This window comes from Triturus cristatus, chromosome 3_1, assembly GCF_964204655.1.
Source record: "Triturus cristatus chromosome 3_1, aTriCri1.1, whole genome shotgun sequence".
Classification (NCBI taxonomy): domain Eukaryota; kingdom Metazoa; phylum Chordata; class Amphibia; order Caudata; family Salamandridae; genus Triturus; species Triturus cristatus.
The window spans coordinates 970,581,241-970,598,417 of NC_140583.1; the positions used below are offsets into that span (position 1 = coordinate 970,581,241).

The 17,177-nt window shown below is 45.6% G+C and overlaps 1 protein-coding gene across 3 annotated transcripts in view; it reads left to right on the plus strand.

Annotated features, from left to right (window-relative positions):
* SYTL1 (synaptotagmin like 1) overlaps nt 1–17,177 on the plus strand; it is a 329,086-nt gene that overhangs the window by 275,498 nt on the left and 36,411 nt on the right. For all 3 annotated transcript variants that reach the window (XM_085645622.1, XM_085645621.1, XM_085645623.1), the window contains exon 11: nt 528–689. In XM_085645622.1, coding sequence (XP_085501748.1) covers nt 528–689 — 162 coding nt within the window. The remainder of the gene's footprint in view (nt 1–527; nt 690–17,177) is intronic.

The following is a 17,177-nucleotide window of genomic DNA, read 5'->3' on the forward strand; positions in this document are numbered from 1 at the left end:
GGATTATTGGATTCATTATGATTTTACCACAATACCCTATTGTATCCTTTTACATTTTAATTTCTTTTTTCCTAATTTAAATCTTAACCATATCATTTTTAAATATTTGCATTAAATACCTAACCTGTACCTTTTTAAGCCATTTAAAATTAAATCCATACAATAAAATATGATTTTATTTAAGTTGTGTATGTACTTATGAAGCTTCTTTTCACTTGTTTTCATTATTCACATTGAAATTACTTTAATAGTCCTGGCCCAAGGATGAATAACCATGCCTTCAATTTGAATTTTATGACTTCCCTCACACAATGTAGATATCAGGAATATAGTGACCCACAATGTAGTTGTTTTCACTGTGTAGCAGACGGGATGTAAAGGTCAGGCGATGTAGCGAAGGTACACCTTGTTGAGACTCCACCAAATACCCCGCCTCTTATTGTCCAGCTCCCTCTTTACATCACCCTCAAGTGACTGTGTTCTGCAGTAGTGTACTATGCTAACAGACCCATTGTTCCATTCAACAGTACAAGATTGACAAGCCTGATCTTCAGAGCCGGATCTTAAACTTGTCCGTCTGGCATCACGACTCTCTAGGACGCAACCTCTTCATGGGCGAGGTGGAGATTGAGCTGAGCTCATGGGACTGGAGTCAGACACAGCCTGTGTGGTTCAACCTGCAGCCGAGGGTGAGTGAAGCCAAGGGAGAGCTTCTGTTTTCTTTGCAGTGAATCAGTCATTCTGTGTGTGTGTATGTCTATCTGCCTGCCTGCCTGTCTGTCTGTCTGTCTGTCTGTCTGTCTGTTTGTCTCCTTGCTTCCAGGAAGCATTCTAACAGTTATCTGGAACATAATATTCCTGCATTTTCAAGATTCCTCAATTCACAAGTATCCCCAAATCACAATACATTAGATTTTTAAAACATGACAGACATAATACCCACTTTGTTAGTGTAGACCTGTGACTGGTGTATATTGATTCCTGTTGTTCATTTCACACTGTGGCTGTCCGATAACAGCCCTCTCTTTCTGGATTTCTAATAGTGACCAAACTTTAGAGGCGCTTGGGTGCTTCACTCTTTGGAGTACCTCACAAAGTTCATTGATCACTTGGGGGCATATGTACAGCAGAATGACGGAGCGTGGGGTTAAAGTTGCTAACGCCACGTTCCACCATTCTGAAAACATAGGGATGCACCGGGTTTACAAAGATAAGATGCCCCTGTGCGTTTCCCCTAGTGCTGGAGCTAAATTCAACTGCCTAGCACCAACGCAGGCACCCTTGCACCATAGTGTAAGGGTGCCTGCATTTGGGGGCAATGATTGTTTATGTGCAGGAAGGTGTTCCTTCCTGCACATAATCACAAATAGCGATTTATAACTCCTATGTGTGCTGCATTGTGCAGCACACATATAAGTAGCAAATTGTCATTTCTTTAACAATTATTTATGTGCAAGAAGGGACACCTTTCTGCACATACACAATCATTCATGGTGTTTTGCTTTTTCTATGTGTACTGTACAATGCAGCACACATAGAAACAGCAAACACGAGGAGAAATAAAGCATTTCTCCTCGTTTGGCCATGTTAAGACCTGGTTTTCCCTGGTCTTAATTTTGGTGCTGCCTCCTATGTATGCCACTCTTGTAAATAGGGTGCATCGTCAAAATCAATGGGTGTTGCAGAGGAATGCCCACCGCAACACCCATTGCCCACCTCTTTCATGCTAAGTGCAGCGTGAAAGGGTGCCTTATTACAATGCGGCGTTAAGCCACCTTAAGTAGCATAACCCTGCCTTGTAAATAAGGCGAAGCCCCTATCGCCAACCGAACATCGTCAAAAGTGACGTTCCTGTGGTGATAGGGGCTTGTAAATATGCCCCTTGGTGTTTGATAGTGACCATTTACCTCTGGATGTCTCTGGGTCCTTAACTTTCGTTTCAATGCCCTTACATCTACAGAATGATATAGAGATGCGTCAGCATGCTAAGCATTGCATGATGCTGCGGCGAGCCTTGGTGAGCGTAGGCAGTCGGCATAGCTGCTGATGGGGCTTGCAAGCTGCGCTCACAGCTCCCTGCTTTTCCTCTGCATAAGTCCACATAAGCCGATACAGGCCGTATTGTGAGCAGGGCTGAGGTGACATTTTGATGGGTGCCAGATTGTGCGAGGGGAGTAAAAAATAGTGCGTTACCCCTTCTTTGGCTGTATTGGCGTATAGGAAGCACAGGATAATCCTTTTGAATAGATATTATCGCATCTATAGAGCCTCGTGACATAATACACTCTGCAAGATAGATCTTGCTCCTCCTTTCATTGCTACCTGTGTAGTTCATTATTGCTATGCACCCTGAGCTGCCCACTTCCTTTTTCCATCTCCTAGTCTGTTCGACGTAGTAGGAGAGTGCCTGGGACAAGAGAGGGGGCTGTTCGGGTTTAGCTGGTGCCTCCTCCACACAGACTCTGTGTCTCAGTCAGAAAAGCTTTCTGAAGTACTGGCCAAGTTGAACCCAGAAGTCAAGGTTAGAAGGGCATGGCGTTGTGGTTGTGAACACAAATAGCAAGCAACCGTCTCAGGTGACCACTTTTCTAGATCATCAAAGCGCCCTAGCAGATCCCAAAGGACTTTTAGTGAAAGCAGAGTTTCATCATTGGTCCGCTTCACTCGTCTAATTGGAGTCAGGACATGCTAGGAGACCCAAAGTAAGACTCATAGTAAGAGCAAGAGTCTGGAAGGACAGTGCATCAGAATAGGCCTGCAGTTGGATAAGTGAGGAGACAGAGGAAAAGAAACATTGCATTACCATCTCAGGGTGTCGCTTTGGAGAAAAGGATGGTGAAGAGGATTCCAGAGTCCCAGGAACAGATCTTATCAGTGGCTCTCCTTTTGGCACGCTTAGTGGTCTTAAAAGCAGCCATAAGGACCTAGGAGATGTCCTTTGTGTCTCCCCACATTTTTTCTTTGACAAGCGTAGTAAAATTTTTCTTTGTGGATGTCGCTCATGGAAGGGATTTGGTAGTAGACTGCACTAATGCCACCACAAAGCTGAACTTTAGAAAATCCGTTGAGGAGAATCACAAGGTAAGGGATTCCCAACAGCGACAACTCCCGGAAACTTGTATTGCCTCCTTAAGTGAGCATTCCAAGTTGAACCTCCAGGCGAAACCTTTCTCCTCGTCTGCAACCAATCTTCCATATCTTATGCATCTGCCGAACCTGCTGTATCTGCCTTCCATATAGGTGCTTTATCGCCGATCCTGGCAGAAATCAACCCGGAAAATTACAACAACAAAAAACTTTTTTCCATTGGCTGCTACAGGGAGGCAAACACCAGGAGACCCCCAGTTCGGCACTGTGTAAAGTAATGGTCGCAACCATTGGCAGGAAAGAAAGACTTAAGGGAATTTGCCCAAGCCAAGACAGAGAAACTCATCAACTCGGAAGCATTACAAACATAGCTGCTGATTTGAAAACAGCATCCTCAAAGGAGAAAGAAGTATATAACAAGCATGCTGGATCAACGAAAGTCCTCCGAGATATTACACCACTCAACGCAGACAAGGCCAGGTGGAAAACATAATTGTGCAGTGCTGCAAGATACGATAAATGAACTCATCCACAAAATGTTAGAACTGAGGAAGGAAATCAAAGCGCTCAAACAGACTGTGCTAATGAAAAGGGGCAAAAACTGCATTTGTAAAAGAGTGTATCATCCCTCCACACTTTGATATCTGGCAAATAACAGGGACTTTAACACAGCACCGGTCACACAGACTGATTAGTCTATCGCAAAGGAGGCTGGGAATAATGACAATGGAGCTACTCTAGCAACTCTCGCTCAGAATAATCGAGTCATTGCATAAGGCCACTTTCCCCCACGCCCATACCATTAACCAACAGACAGTTTGGACTACTTTTCAAACGATGAATAAGGGGGGAACAGGTTGGTCTTGGGCTTTCTCGTAATTGGTTTCAGAATTATTAGTTTTGCCCCAAGACAAATGATGAGAAAGCCTAGATAAAGAGGTGTCAAATTGGATAAAAGATTGAAGGAATTTTGCTATTTGTAATTTGCCCACAGTAACCAGAAACAAATGACGTGAGGCACTGAGAAATAAAAGGTATGAATGGCTGACTGATAAGCTCAGCAATAACATAGTAAAAAAGTATGATCTGCAATAGTAAAACGTTCACCAATTGACCTCCGAGCACAACTCCAGCTGCATTCTCGCGGGGACTGGGAGTACAAGTCTAATAGAGTACATGATCAAGTCGGCACCACTCACTAACCACCTCAGTCACCAGAATAGTGCTAGGCCCAGTGGCAAATTCAGTTACACAGACCTATTCATTGGCCACATCATAGGAGGCCCCAGGCAGGAAGCATATCAATCCAAGAAGAAGTGCTCAACGAAAGTAAATCCTCCAGTAAACCTGTGTAGCTGCATGTCGGTTTACGAGACTCCCCCCAGGCAGATATATATCTACGGAAGGAAATGACTGCCCAGCCTTCCACACTGTCGGCATTTCAGAAAACATAAACATGATTGCCTACCTTTGAGCCACGGACGTAGCATCCAAGATCTGCGCGATATTGATTCAAACCGCACAATTATCTCCTGGAGTATTGCAGGAGCTCTTTAGAAACTTGGTGATGAAACCTCATATACTACTTATGATCTTAGGGCCTAATCATAGTTTAGGAAACCTGGGCTACACATCTAGGGAAATTCTTGGATATATTACTTATTCGAAGTATGCTAATGAGCTGGTGAAAAAAAGAAATAGAGGTGTCATGCAGGTATCATGCAGAACAGATATATGCCTACCCTCCAAAACATGGGATGGGACTCACGGGGACTTACAAGTCGTTAATACCCAACTCAGAGACCATTTCGTTTTGTGAATAATAAATATTTATGCAACACAGAAGCTGGCAGGGTTCAAAGAAATCTTAAAGGGCATCAAGGAGGCATTGTATTTTCTTTCTGAGCACAAGATAGTCCACCTCATTGTGGTGACCTAAACTGCAAGATGGGTAAATGGGGAAACGATGATGAGACTTTGAAGGAATACTACATGCTCTTTTTAATTCTTCTAATCAAACATGCTTTTACAAACAAAGATGTTAAAGGACAATGTCTAGCCCGCTTTTGTTTTGCTGAGGGCCTCATCTCGGCTCGTAATTCTAATGAGACGAAGACTGGACCATGCCCACATATAACGCCCATAGAGCACAGTCTGTAATCGATTACATCCTGATCAGGATGACAGATTGGCACAGGTTTGAAGGTAAAATGCAAACTGTAAAGTGACCACAATCCTTTACTATTAGAGGTAAAAAAACAATGCTTGCACCAAGCCTAGTGAAATGCAGAACCTAAACAACACCTGGGATTTTTTGGGGTCAAGTTAGAATAAAGTGGAATTCCAAGTTTCAATCTGAGACTGAAGAGTGGAAACAGGACTCTTCAACATTAGACCTTCAGAGAGAGATATTGACTGGCACAAGCGAGGTGACTTTATTACCCCTTGATGACCTTCTGCTGAAATCCCTAACTCCACTTTTTCGAGATCTTGCACTTTCAATAAATCTGTGATATGGGTTGGTTTGACGAAGAATGCAAGATGAAGATAAGCTTTTGAACTCAACCAAGAACAGATGTAATCCAGCAGTTCCGGGCGACTGTCATTGCAGGGAAAAAGAGGATGTGGAATATTTTATGCTGTTCTGCTGTTTTTATGGTAAGATAACAATCATGGGGGTACTGGGAGCGCGTCTAGGTCCAGCATACAAGCTCTCTAAATTTACATGAATACAAGTGGAGTATGCAGTTCCTAAAAGAATCTGAAAAGGCAGTAGGTTGGGAGGGGTCTGAGCAAGCAGATCGGGGGGATATGATTGCTCAAAAGCAAGAGCCCTCACACACCCATGGGTGTCATGCTTCATCATCAGGCAACTCCTCGTTGTACCAGCCCTGCAATGCCCAACGGGCCTCTCGAGGGGGCTCTTTGGCCGAGGTATTTTAAAATATGATGCCATGAGGAAGTGTTAGTGGAGGTGCTCTGTGTGTAGATTGGTATAAGTGTGGTATAAAAATAACTAAGAGAGACCCTGGAACTTTTAAGGTGTGGGGCCTCTTGTTGTAAATAAAAACAAAGGGGCATATTTGCAAGCACCTATCGCCACAGGAACGTCACTTTTAGGGACGTTCCTGTTGCAATAAACCCTTCTCCTTATTTACAATGTGGCGTTAAGCCACTTAACTTGGCTTAACACCGCCTTGTAAATAAGGCCCCCTTTCACTCTACACTTAGGGTGAAAGGGTTGGGCAATGGGTGTTGCGATGGGCGTTCCGCCGCAACACCCATTGATTTTGACACTGCCCCCTATTTACAAGGGTGGCATTAATATGAGGCAGTGCCAAAATTAGGAAAAAACCTGGTCTTAACATGGCGAAACGCCTAATTTCTCCTTGTTTTTGCTGTTTCTATGTGTGCTGCATTGTGCAGTACACATAGAAACAGCAAATTGCCATGAATTACAGTTTATGTGCTGGAAGGGACACCATAAGAACAAATTACGATGTGCAACTTCTATGTGTGCTGCACACATAGAAGGTACAAATCGCCTTTCTGGATTGTTTATGTGCAGGAAGTGACACCTTCCTGCACATAAATAATCATTCCCGCAATGCAGGCACCCTTGCACTATTGTGCAAGGCTGCGTGCGTTGGCGCTAGGCAGCTGAATTTAGCTCTAGTGCAGGGAGAAAGGCAAGGGTGCACCGTATTATTGTAAATACGGTGCATCCCTTAACGGTGAAACCTTGACCTCGGTCCAGGCCAGCACTCGCCCCTGCAGCTCCGCATTCTCCGCCGCATCGCCCAGTCCAGAGCGCCTCCCCGGAGCAGGGTTCACATCTGCAGCCCGCTCCCACTCAGAGGTGAGCAGAGTTGCTCCCTCCCTAGCACGCTAGGTGCTTCCTCCTGCTGCCTATTGTCTTTTCTTCCTCCTTCTGCCCATTTTCTTCTTTTTCTTCCTGCTGCCGATAGTTAAATTATTTCCCCTGTTCTTTTTAATTTTCTTCCCCCCGCCGGTTCCCGCCGCTGCTGCCCCTGCGGCCTCTCCCCGACACAGCCCCCACTTCCACCTCCCTACATCCAGTCCCATCCCCCTCCCCTACTTAATGGAAGCCGGAACCCCGGAAGACACACAGACTGCAAGCTAGCCTCACCGAACACAACCCACGGCCAGTTCTCCTGCCTCCGCTGCCGCCGGACCTTCACCACCACTCCGACCACCAACACCGACGACACCCTCAGCTGCATCCTCATCAACGTGCACTCCGTACACAAGCAACCTACTCGACTCTCTTTCGCTCGACCTAGCCTTCTTCACATAGACCTGGACTAACACCGCATCTGCCCCCGACATCAACACCGCCATCCCGGACAGCTACAAGATCCAGAGGAAGGACCGCCCCAAGCACTCGGGAGGAGGCCTTGTCATAGTCCACAAAAACACCCTCCGCCTCACCACCTCCAGCGAGACCCTCCCCTCCGCCGAACACCTGCACTTCCAGATCAAGACCAGTCCAAAAACCACACTCGGTGGGACACTCATCTACAGATACCCCCAGCTCCAGGACACCCTTCGCCACCACCATCACTGACTTGATCGCACCACACCCCACACCATCGCATCAACGAACTACATACTCATTGCAGACCTCAACTTCCACCTCGACAACCCCAGCGACCCCAACTCCACCATCCTCCGCGACAACCTTGCCAACATTTGAGTCAACACACCGACAGACAGGGCAGGGCACACCCTTGACCCCATCTTCACTGCAGGAAAGAGCGTCCACTTCAACCACACATCACAACCACCTTGGACCGACCACCACTGCGCCCACTTCACCGTCAAGAAACCCAAAACACCTTAACCAGCCCCGCGCCCACCACGAAGGAACTGGAGCAAGATCCCCAACGAGCAACTGAACTCCACCCTCTTCCGAGACAACCAGACCTGGGCATCCGACGCAAACACCGCAGCCAGGGAACTCCACACGTGGATCTCCAACTGCGCAGACGAGCTTGCCCTACTTTGCAACCCTGGCAAACAACGCCCCAGAAAAGCCGCCTGGTCCACCACCAACCTCCAAGAAGCCAGATGCACCTGCAGACGCCTGGAAAAGAACTGGAAGAATACCAAAACTACCGACAGCTACTCCACCTACAAGAACGCCATGATGGACTACCACAACCAAATCAGAACAACCAAAAAGAACTTCATCCACAACAAAATCCTCACCAACTCCAGGGAACTCTTCAACGTCATCCAGGAATTCACCAACCCACGCAGCGAAGCCGCAGACATCACCTCGTTCCAGGACCTCTGCGACAAGCTCGGAACCTTCTTCCACCTCAAGATCAGAACACTCTACGATCCGCTTGTTCCTCACCGGAAGAAGCCAAAGGATCAGACTACCGCCCTTCCTCTCCACCCCCACCTACATCACCTGGGGAGTACCACAGGGGTCATCGCTGAGCCCGACCCTCTTCAACATCTACATGGCCCCCCTCGCAGACATCGTCCGACAACACGGCCTCAACATTGTATCCCATGCCGACGACACCCAAGACCCCACCACCGCAAAACTCAGCTTCCAAAGCGGAATGCAGGAAGTGGCAGTCTGGATGACCAACAGCTGCCTAAAACTCAACGCCGAGAAATCAGAAGTCCTCGTCCTTGGAACCACCCCTTCAGCATGGGACAACACCTGGTGACCCACTGCCCTCGGAAGCCCACCTACCCCCTCAGACCATGTCAAGAACCTCGGCATCGTACTCGACTCATCACTCACCATGAACCGGCAGGTCAACGCTGTCACCTCTAGCTGTTTCATCACCCCCCACGTCCTCTGAAAGACTTTCAAATGGATTCCCCCCCCCCCGAATTGAGGAAAACAGTCACCCACGCACCATCACCAGCAAACTCGACTATAGCAACGCACTCCACGCTGGCATCAACAAGTCCCTACTCCGCAAACTGCAAACAATACAGAACACCGCGGCTAGACTCGTCCTCAGCATCCCCCGGCACGAACACACAAGCCAACACCTGCGGCGACTCCACTGGCTCCCTGTGGAGAAGAGAGTCACCTTCAAAATCCTCACTCAAGCCTACAAGTGCCTGCACAACAAGACCTGGAACGAGACACCGGCAGACATCAGATGCGCCCCCTCCTTGAACACCTTCAGGAAGACCCTCAAGACCTGGCTCTTCCGCTGAACGGAGCGGCATACACCTCCCCACCGCCTTGAGACCCTCACGGGTGAGTAGCGCGCTTACAATTCCCTTATTGATTGATTGATCCCTGCGTTTCTAAAGTGACAAAGCACGGCATTAGCAATTTTGGAGCTAACCCGCACTCCGCCACTTTCTTATACATAGACCCTAAAGTGTGGCTGTGTTGGAGACAATGATCTGGTACAGCTCACAGGAAAGTGAAGACATCTGGTAAGTTCAGATTCAACACAATAACTAAGGTCTTTTGCAAAGAGCAGCTTGAGGACACGGTGGCCCAAATATTTTTCTTGCTGGGTGACCTAGAGAGCCATGTAACCAAAGTGACAGGCTTATATTTGTTGCATACTTGGGACATTCGTGAAAAACTCCTGGACACTTAAATTGTATATTTATAGTGTTATTGTGTGCTTATAGCCTATGCACCTATTTCCTTTTAGTGTTATTAATCTGAAATGATTTATTTCGTTTGGTTTTTGAGGTTGTTTTTTTAACTTTTCTTATTTTAATATGTTTTATCTTTTTAATGATACGTGTGAAAGGAAGCCATGTTTTGTACTGTGGGCTGAAAGCCCTTTAATAAATTCGAAACTCGGAATGTCTGTCCGTGTGCTCTGGGTGCTTGTTACTGCTCAATATTGGGTTTCTGGTTGAGTCTTTTAGTCTTTGGTTTCTTATTGTGTCTACTGGTCTGTGGGTATCTGCTAGTACTCATCAATCCCTGAGAAGTCTTACATGTTCATTCACCCTTTGGAAGTCTGGCAATAACATTCTATTCATAGCATTACATAGCATAACATTCTATTCATGCATCTGCTATACTTGGACCTCAGGTGACAGGGAATGTCCTATGGTAGCTGGGGTTTTGTGTTGTTTCAGATCGCCAGATCCACTAGTTCTGTTCTTGTCAGTAAAAAACACAACACCAAAATGCCATGATACAGTGAATGTGATCTAAGATGAAGCCTTCAGGCAAATATTTCTCAAACCTATGAGATCAGGACTTGATCTAAAATGCCCCCACAGAGAGAAACCTTTCAAGCTGTACAATGTAAGCCTGTAAGATCCAGTGCTGGGTCTAAAATGACCTGCAGAAAGAATTATTTCAAGCTGTACAGTGCTCTATGAAAGTCATTACCAAATTAACCATCAAGAAACAGATAGCCATGTTAGGGCTTGCAAGCTTTCTTTCAGTGTCTTATCCTGAGCAAACTATCAGAAATTCAAGGACTTGATTCAGAAAAGTTCACCTTTCTAAGGGTCCGCTTGCTGTGAGAAGGAAGGCAGGGAGAAGTAGTAGAAAAAGTTACCTTGCGTGGTCTTTAGCAAAGGAGTAAGGACAAGGTCAGTATTAAGTTGGCAAAGCATCTTACATCTCTACAGGTTTGTGCTGATTGTCATGTAGAATTGATGGAATGGATAGATTGGAGACACTAGGGTTGCATCGAGGAAAATTCATACTTTACATTTTTTTTAAGTTGAAAGTTACCACCCTTCTTCTGAGCACATTGATCTTCTTTGTTCCACCTCTGCAAGTGCACCTATTCATGGTTTTAGGAATCCTTAACCCCTTCAGCGCGGCGCGGATATCCGCGCCACGCTGAAGATTCCGTGCGCGGGCGGGGCCATGACGGAACGGTTCCGTCATAAGCACAGCCCAACCGACGTGCATGACGGAACCGTTCCGTCAAGCGCGTCGAAGGGGTTAATGCCCATACTCTACCAGCTAGTGATTCGGTTCTCCGCAAACTTTATATTCGCTGTTTCAAGGACAATGTTTGCAGGTAGAATTTCTACCCGATGCCTGGTCCCGGGCATCCTGTTAGATTTCTTGTTCTGATGGTCCAAGTTTCCTGTAAACAGAGCATGATCGAATCCTTTCAAATTCAAACCCATTTATGGAGCTGCTGTAGCAGTAACAAACATTAATGCAAACTACTTCTGCTTGTGGCACGGTGAACTGGAGTTTTCTCCAAAGTTGTGGATAAATTGACCCTATATTCAAATGAACTGGTGAATGGTTTTTAAGTCTCGCTGGCTATCACGTAAACGATCGCTCAGCGAGACTCTAGTAAAGGGGCTCCCAAAAGTGCTCCCAAAAGCGGATTGCATGGCGAGCACGCGCACAATCACGTGCATCGTGCCGCCATGCAATCCGTTTGGCATCCTACTTCGAAGGGTCCGCTCCCCCGCCTGGAATGCGCTCCCCCGCCCCCGCCAAGCGCGCGCGCCACGCTCCGCCGGGCTTGTCTTGTTTTACCTAGTTGGCTTATAACCACGTGAACTGTGTCCAGATTTACATGCTTTGCAGTATTCTTACACCTTGTGGATGTGTTTTTAAGAATATGCGTGACAAAAGTAAATGTTTTATTTTGGGCGTCAACCACAGGAGGAGTTTGTCTGGCTCTCGATGATACCAGCTATAAGCCCAAATTCCCTTATGACATGACCTATATAATAAGATTTCTTTTTTTCCCACTTAATTACCACTGATTGTTTCTTCTAGTTAGTCCTGTTTAATTTTGGCATCCAACACTTAATACCAGCTAAAATACATTTCGGCTGTTGTATATGTATAGCTAAAATAAGTGCTTTCCCTGTGGTCAGGTAAACCATTTTATTCAACTGGACCCATTAGCTATATTTCAAGTCTGGCAGAAAGTCATTAATCACACAGAGAAAGGTAAGAAGTGGGGAGCCACGTTAAACATGATGGAAGAGCAAACCATGTCCTAAAATGAACTAAAAAATACCCAGAAAAAACTGAGCACATCTTGCCCCTGACTTGAGAGATGCCAGCTGTTCCAGAGGTTATTGGGACAAAAGTTCTCCGCATGGCATTAGGAAGCTGTTCCATCTTTTCTTTTTATGTTTTTCTAGACAGTCCTGTTTTTTTATTCCAGTAATCTCAACAGTCGTGCAAATCTACTGGATGTGCTCAGTGTCATTTTTTTTGTCAACATCCCTGATGTCAGGTGAACACCGAAGTGTACTCCCATTTATGAGTAAAAGTACCCACCTTTCCGTTTAACCCATGTTATGCTGTGACTGATGGTGGCAGTGTGAGTATAGAGGCACAGGCTATTTTGCCTCATCCCAAGATACGTGTAGATGGCCTACCGGCTATCTACAGCAACAATTCTTCAGTCTATAGGACTTGGGCCCTTTATCTTCTTTTGGGACAGGAGGCAGGGTGTTTTCTGCAGTATTCAAGGATAGATTTGTTTATAGTGGAGTCCATGTGGACTCTGTTTGGGCCAGATTCACAAAATGGGAGTTCCCCTATTAAGTAGGTGGTGCTCATCTCAGACATCCTACCTGGAGTTACACTGCCACTGTTCCTGTCACCAACACATATCATCAGTGGGTGTGAGAGATATCTAGGCCATTCTCTTTGTTTCAGTGTACATTCCTCCTGCCTGCATGAAACTCATCCTTAGCCATACCCTTTCTACTGTCATCTCCCTTGACAAGGGGAGGAGATGTCATGTGCGTTTGTTCTGCTCATTCAGTGTAAGTCTCCCGTCTCAGGTGAATGCCAGCCAGAAAACCCCCCGGGCAGTGACCCTAGGCTCAGAAAGCCACAAAGCTGACTGGCAACAAGGACAGAATGATCCTCCAGGTTTGAAGGAACAGATGAACCTAAGAACATTGCAGACCATTTAGGTGACTGGCATGTCCTCTTCACCAGCACAGGGATATATATTGGACCACTCAGTTAATACTTGGTTCATCATCTGGACACCAAGATATTGGTGCAGGCATAAAAGAGCTGTCCCTCCTAAGTGTGACTACCATTTGCCCTTCTAAGCTGGCTTCCCATTTGGAGTTCGTCTTTTGGGCTCTCACTTACTTTGGCCAGGAAGTGGTCATACTTCTTCCTTCGACAGGTCCTTTATGTCCCTTCCTGAGAGTCGTTTACACCTTTCTCATGGGTGGGAAGAAGGTTGTCTCAAATGACGGGAGCTGCCTGTAACCGAATATGGCTACTAGACAAATTTTGCAACAAAGTGGCAACTTTCTAATGTTGCACTTTGTAAACTAGTGAAATTAAATTCTACTTGAGCAATAAGTTGTGTTTAATGTACTGTTTCTTTTGATACCTTGAAGTACCAACTTTAGTAATTCCATTTGGAAGTTATCACTGCTTAGTTAGCGTTTCACTCCATAGTCTTCTGTGGGGCTACTAGCCTTTCCACAGTAAAGACAACAATGCAGGGTTTTTACTGTCAGGACATATAAAAAAACACATGCAGTTCTTTTTAATATGCGGCACCCAGCCTTACAGCTCTTAAGGCCTGCCTTATGTGTGACATATATATATATTTTAAAACAGAAGGTTTGAGCTTTGCCAACAATTAAATGGCAAAATCGCGTCAGCAGTTTAAAACTGCTCTACCAGTCTGCAACGGCGCACTGGGAGACATGTTTTCCGTTGTTTTAATTGTGGTGGCACAATCTGTGCTGCAGTACATGAAGGACACTTAACTTACAGGTCCTGAGTATCCCTGGTACGATATATACTAGGGACTTATAAGTAAGTTAATGTATGCCAATTGGGGGTAAATCAATTAAACATAATTTTAAGGGTTAGACAGCAAGGCCCAGAGCATTACAGAGCAATTACACCAGTACCTAATAGTCCAAGAGTGGGGGGTGAGCCAGAAAAAAGCCATTTCCCCTTATGAGACACTCCCTATGATCACACATGCATACCCCAATATTCCTTAAATGGATATTCATGACGATTGGTCCTAAAAACGTTATGTGCTTGGGTGAACTGGTAAACAAAGTACTGGCTTATGTGGTCCCTTGTGGAAAAAAACTGACCGGGATTTTGCACACTTTGGGAGGTAGAGTACAGCCAGTGACAATGATTATTGAACTCAGGTTTACTTATATTTTTGGAATGATGCCAATCGGGATCGCGCACATAATGCTCAAACTACTTGACTGCAAGACCAACAATTTTATAAGGAACAAAGCACAACTTAGAATGAAACCTTTCAAACTATCTGTGACAATGTTCTCCGGAGGACTGAGAATGCTCCTTTATGGCATCATATTGGATGGCACATCAAGGAGCACCACTAAGACATTAGTTACTGAAAGGATAAGATAGCCCTTTGTGGCTGCACATTAAGGATGAAGTAATAAACTGAAGCTGTACTCTGTGGACCCGACACCACAGCAGCGGAATATATAATCCAGTTGACCATTCTACAGCATTGTCCTGGCACTGGATGCATAAACACATGAGTATCTGCAGCAGATTGTGTGTGAATGCCCCATTTCAGCATCAATGACCAGCCCTTAATTATAAATCAACTCCTAAGCTGGAGAGAATTGTTAGAGAGGGGGGGGGATAATGTGTGTGCAGGAGGTAGCAGGTCAGGTGCATGTGATGACATTTCAGGACCCGCAGAACGGAGACCAGCTCTCCTCATCACTGCATAGGCAGTTCACACATTGCATAAAATGAGCTTTGGGCAGACTATATCTGTGCTGATAACCCCAGTTCTCCCATACCTGCGCACATGGAGCAGATGTGATGCAGCTCATAATGCACCACACTGTTAGAGGAAGACTGGGCTGACATACTATTAGAGTATGATAGAAGTCAATGGGGAGCCCAAATCAGTGCTGGCACATATGTAATGACAGATTCATCTTCAGAGGGTGTTCTTCGTGCATGAGAGTGTGGCCCCATGCAAATGAGGAAATCACTTTGACCCAGCACCGTATTATGGATGTGGCCGCAGAGGCAAATATGCCCTTAGGAGGCGCACTGACAGTGCACCACTAAAAGGTTGCGCACAGTCAGTGCACCCTGGAGGGCATCTCACTGGAAGGGGACCCCATGGGCCCTCAGAAACAAAGAGTGGCTTTGAAACAGCAGCTCTGTATTTCACAGAATGAGCTACCCCTTGGGCAGCACGATTTTGCGTCTGCCCTGAGGACAGTGCATTCACCATAATTGGTTGTACTGTCGATGTTATGACGAAAACAAGAACAGTACGCCCTATCAGCAATATGGGCCCAGATTGGCACTTGAAGTTTTTTTAGTTGCCGGCTCTCCAGTGTATATTTAGCATCCCCTGGGTAGCACCATTTCCAGTCTAAATCTTAGTTTCAACTAAAATATTTACTTACCTGTTAAATAATTTTTTCTTTTCATATACAAAGCACTGACTGTCATTGAGTGTTAGTTACAGCATCACATGAAATCTGAACTTCTCTGAGAGAAACAATTGCCTAAAGAGGGTACCTTATATATCCATTTGGAGTGAACCACTACTAAGGCTCTCTGATACCAATGGTAAATGACAACATCCACACAGGATATTGCCTAATAACCACTGACTGTGTAGGAGGCAAAGAAAAGGCCTCAGAGAATGAGGGGATATATATGCAATCCTGACTGAGGTCAGAATTAGTAAGGACAAACAGCACTGCTTGATCCAAGGGTGGGTAAGAGATCGCCCAGAACCAGGAAGAGATAGAGAATCTTGTGCCCTTCGAAGAATCCCAACTGTGGCATACCCAGTGGAACTACTGAACCTGGAAGAACGCAGAAGGGAGTGCAGAAGATCCACTCTGGTACCCAACGGACGTGATCCAACCATTCATTCAAGACAACAAGGCTTATCTCAGTGAGTCCATAATCCCGGAAACCGAAATTATGCTTTTGGAAGCTGTGCCTCCTTGTCCGATTGCCATATGTCATGTATCCTCTTCCTCATACTGGGCCCTCTTGCCTTACTGTCCAATGCGTTTCCTGTCTGTCTCATGCTGTACCACCTGAACGCCTCTCCCATTTTATGCCTCCCTCTCCAACTGCCTCATGTTCGCCGCCCTGCCTTTTTTTTTTTAATTAAACATTTTATTGAGGTTAACAATGATTCACAGTCCGATACAATTAATTATGCCATATTAGAGTCAGTACAATCATTTACCAATTCTTGTGTCACGGAGAGTTCACCGCTTATACAATTAGACTTGCTTTTTGACCCAGTCCCTTAAATTGTAAATGCGTTGTGTGACGACCACCAATGATCTTCTTATGCTTTTTTTTGTCACTCAGGTCTGGATCTGAGTCCCTTGGTGGTGGGGTACACACATTCCCACGAAATTCGTTCCATCTGCCCCATACCCTCTTCCATTTTTGAGGACAGCCTCCCGCCCTGCCTTTTTAATGTTGGCTCTCGCTGACTGACAGTCCATTTGTCCCCCTGCCTAATGCTTTCTGTCCCTTCCAGATTGGCACGTCTTTCCACCTTGCTAGATTCTTTCATGATGTGCCACCTTGCCGGACTATTTCACTTTATCTGACTTTCCTACTCTGTACAAACTAACCTTCCCCATTTTTCCCATGCTTTGCAGATCTTGCTTTATCATCATGCCGGAGTGCCATATGTTTTAACTCTGATTCTCTATCACAGTGCAGTCTTGCCTTGCATTTCCGTGCTAACGCTACCAGTTTGTTTGCCACATGCTAAGTCCTATGCAAGACTCCCATACTGCTACCATCTTGACTTACCAATGCTGCACCACATGCTTGACTTATTTGTGCAGGAACATATCGGTGAGAAGAATCAAAAAAGAATACCCCTTCCTTCAGATAAGTGTCATTCAGAGGAATACTTGGTACGAGAGGCTTATTAATCCAGGAGTTCGTATCTTGACTGATATTTGACCACTCTGCCAGCCTCACATCTGTTCTGTGATGGGTTTGATCTGAAAGTCATTCATGTAGTTTGCTCATTGGGTTTCTGATAGTCAGCAGCTTGTCTTTGACTATTGTGCATACGCAGATCGGACAGTGGATCACTAAGCATAGGCACCAAATCCAAATATTAGAC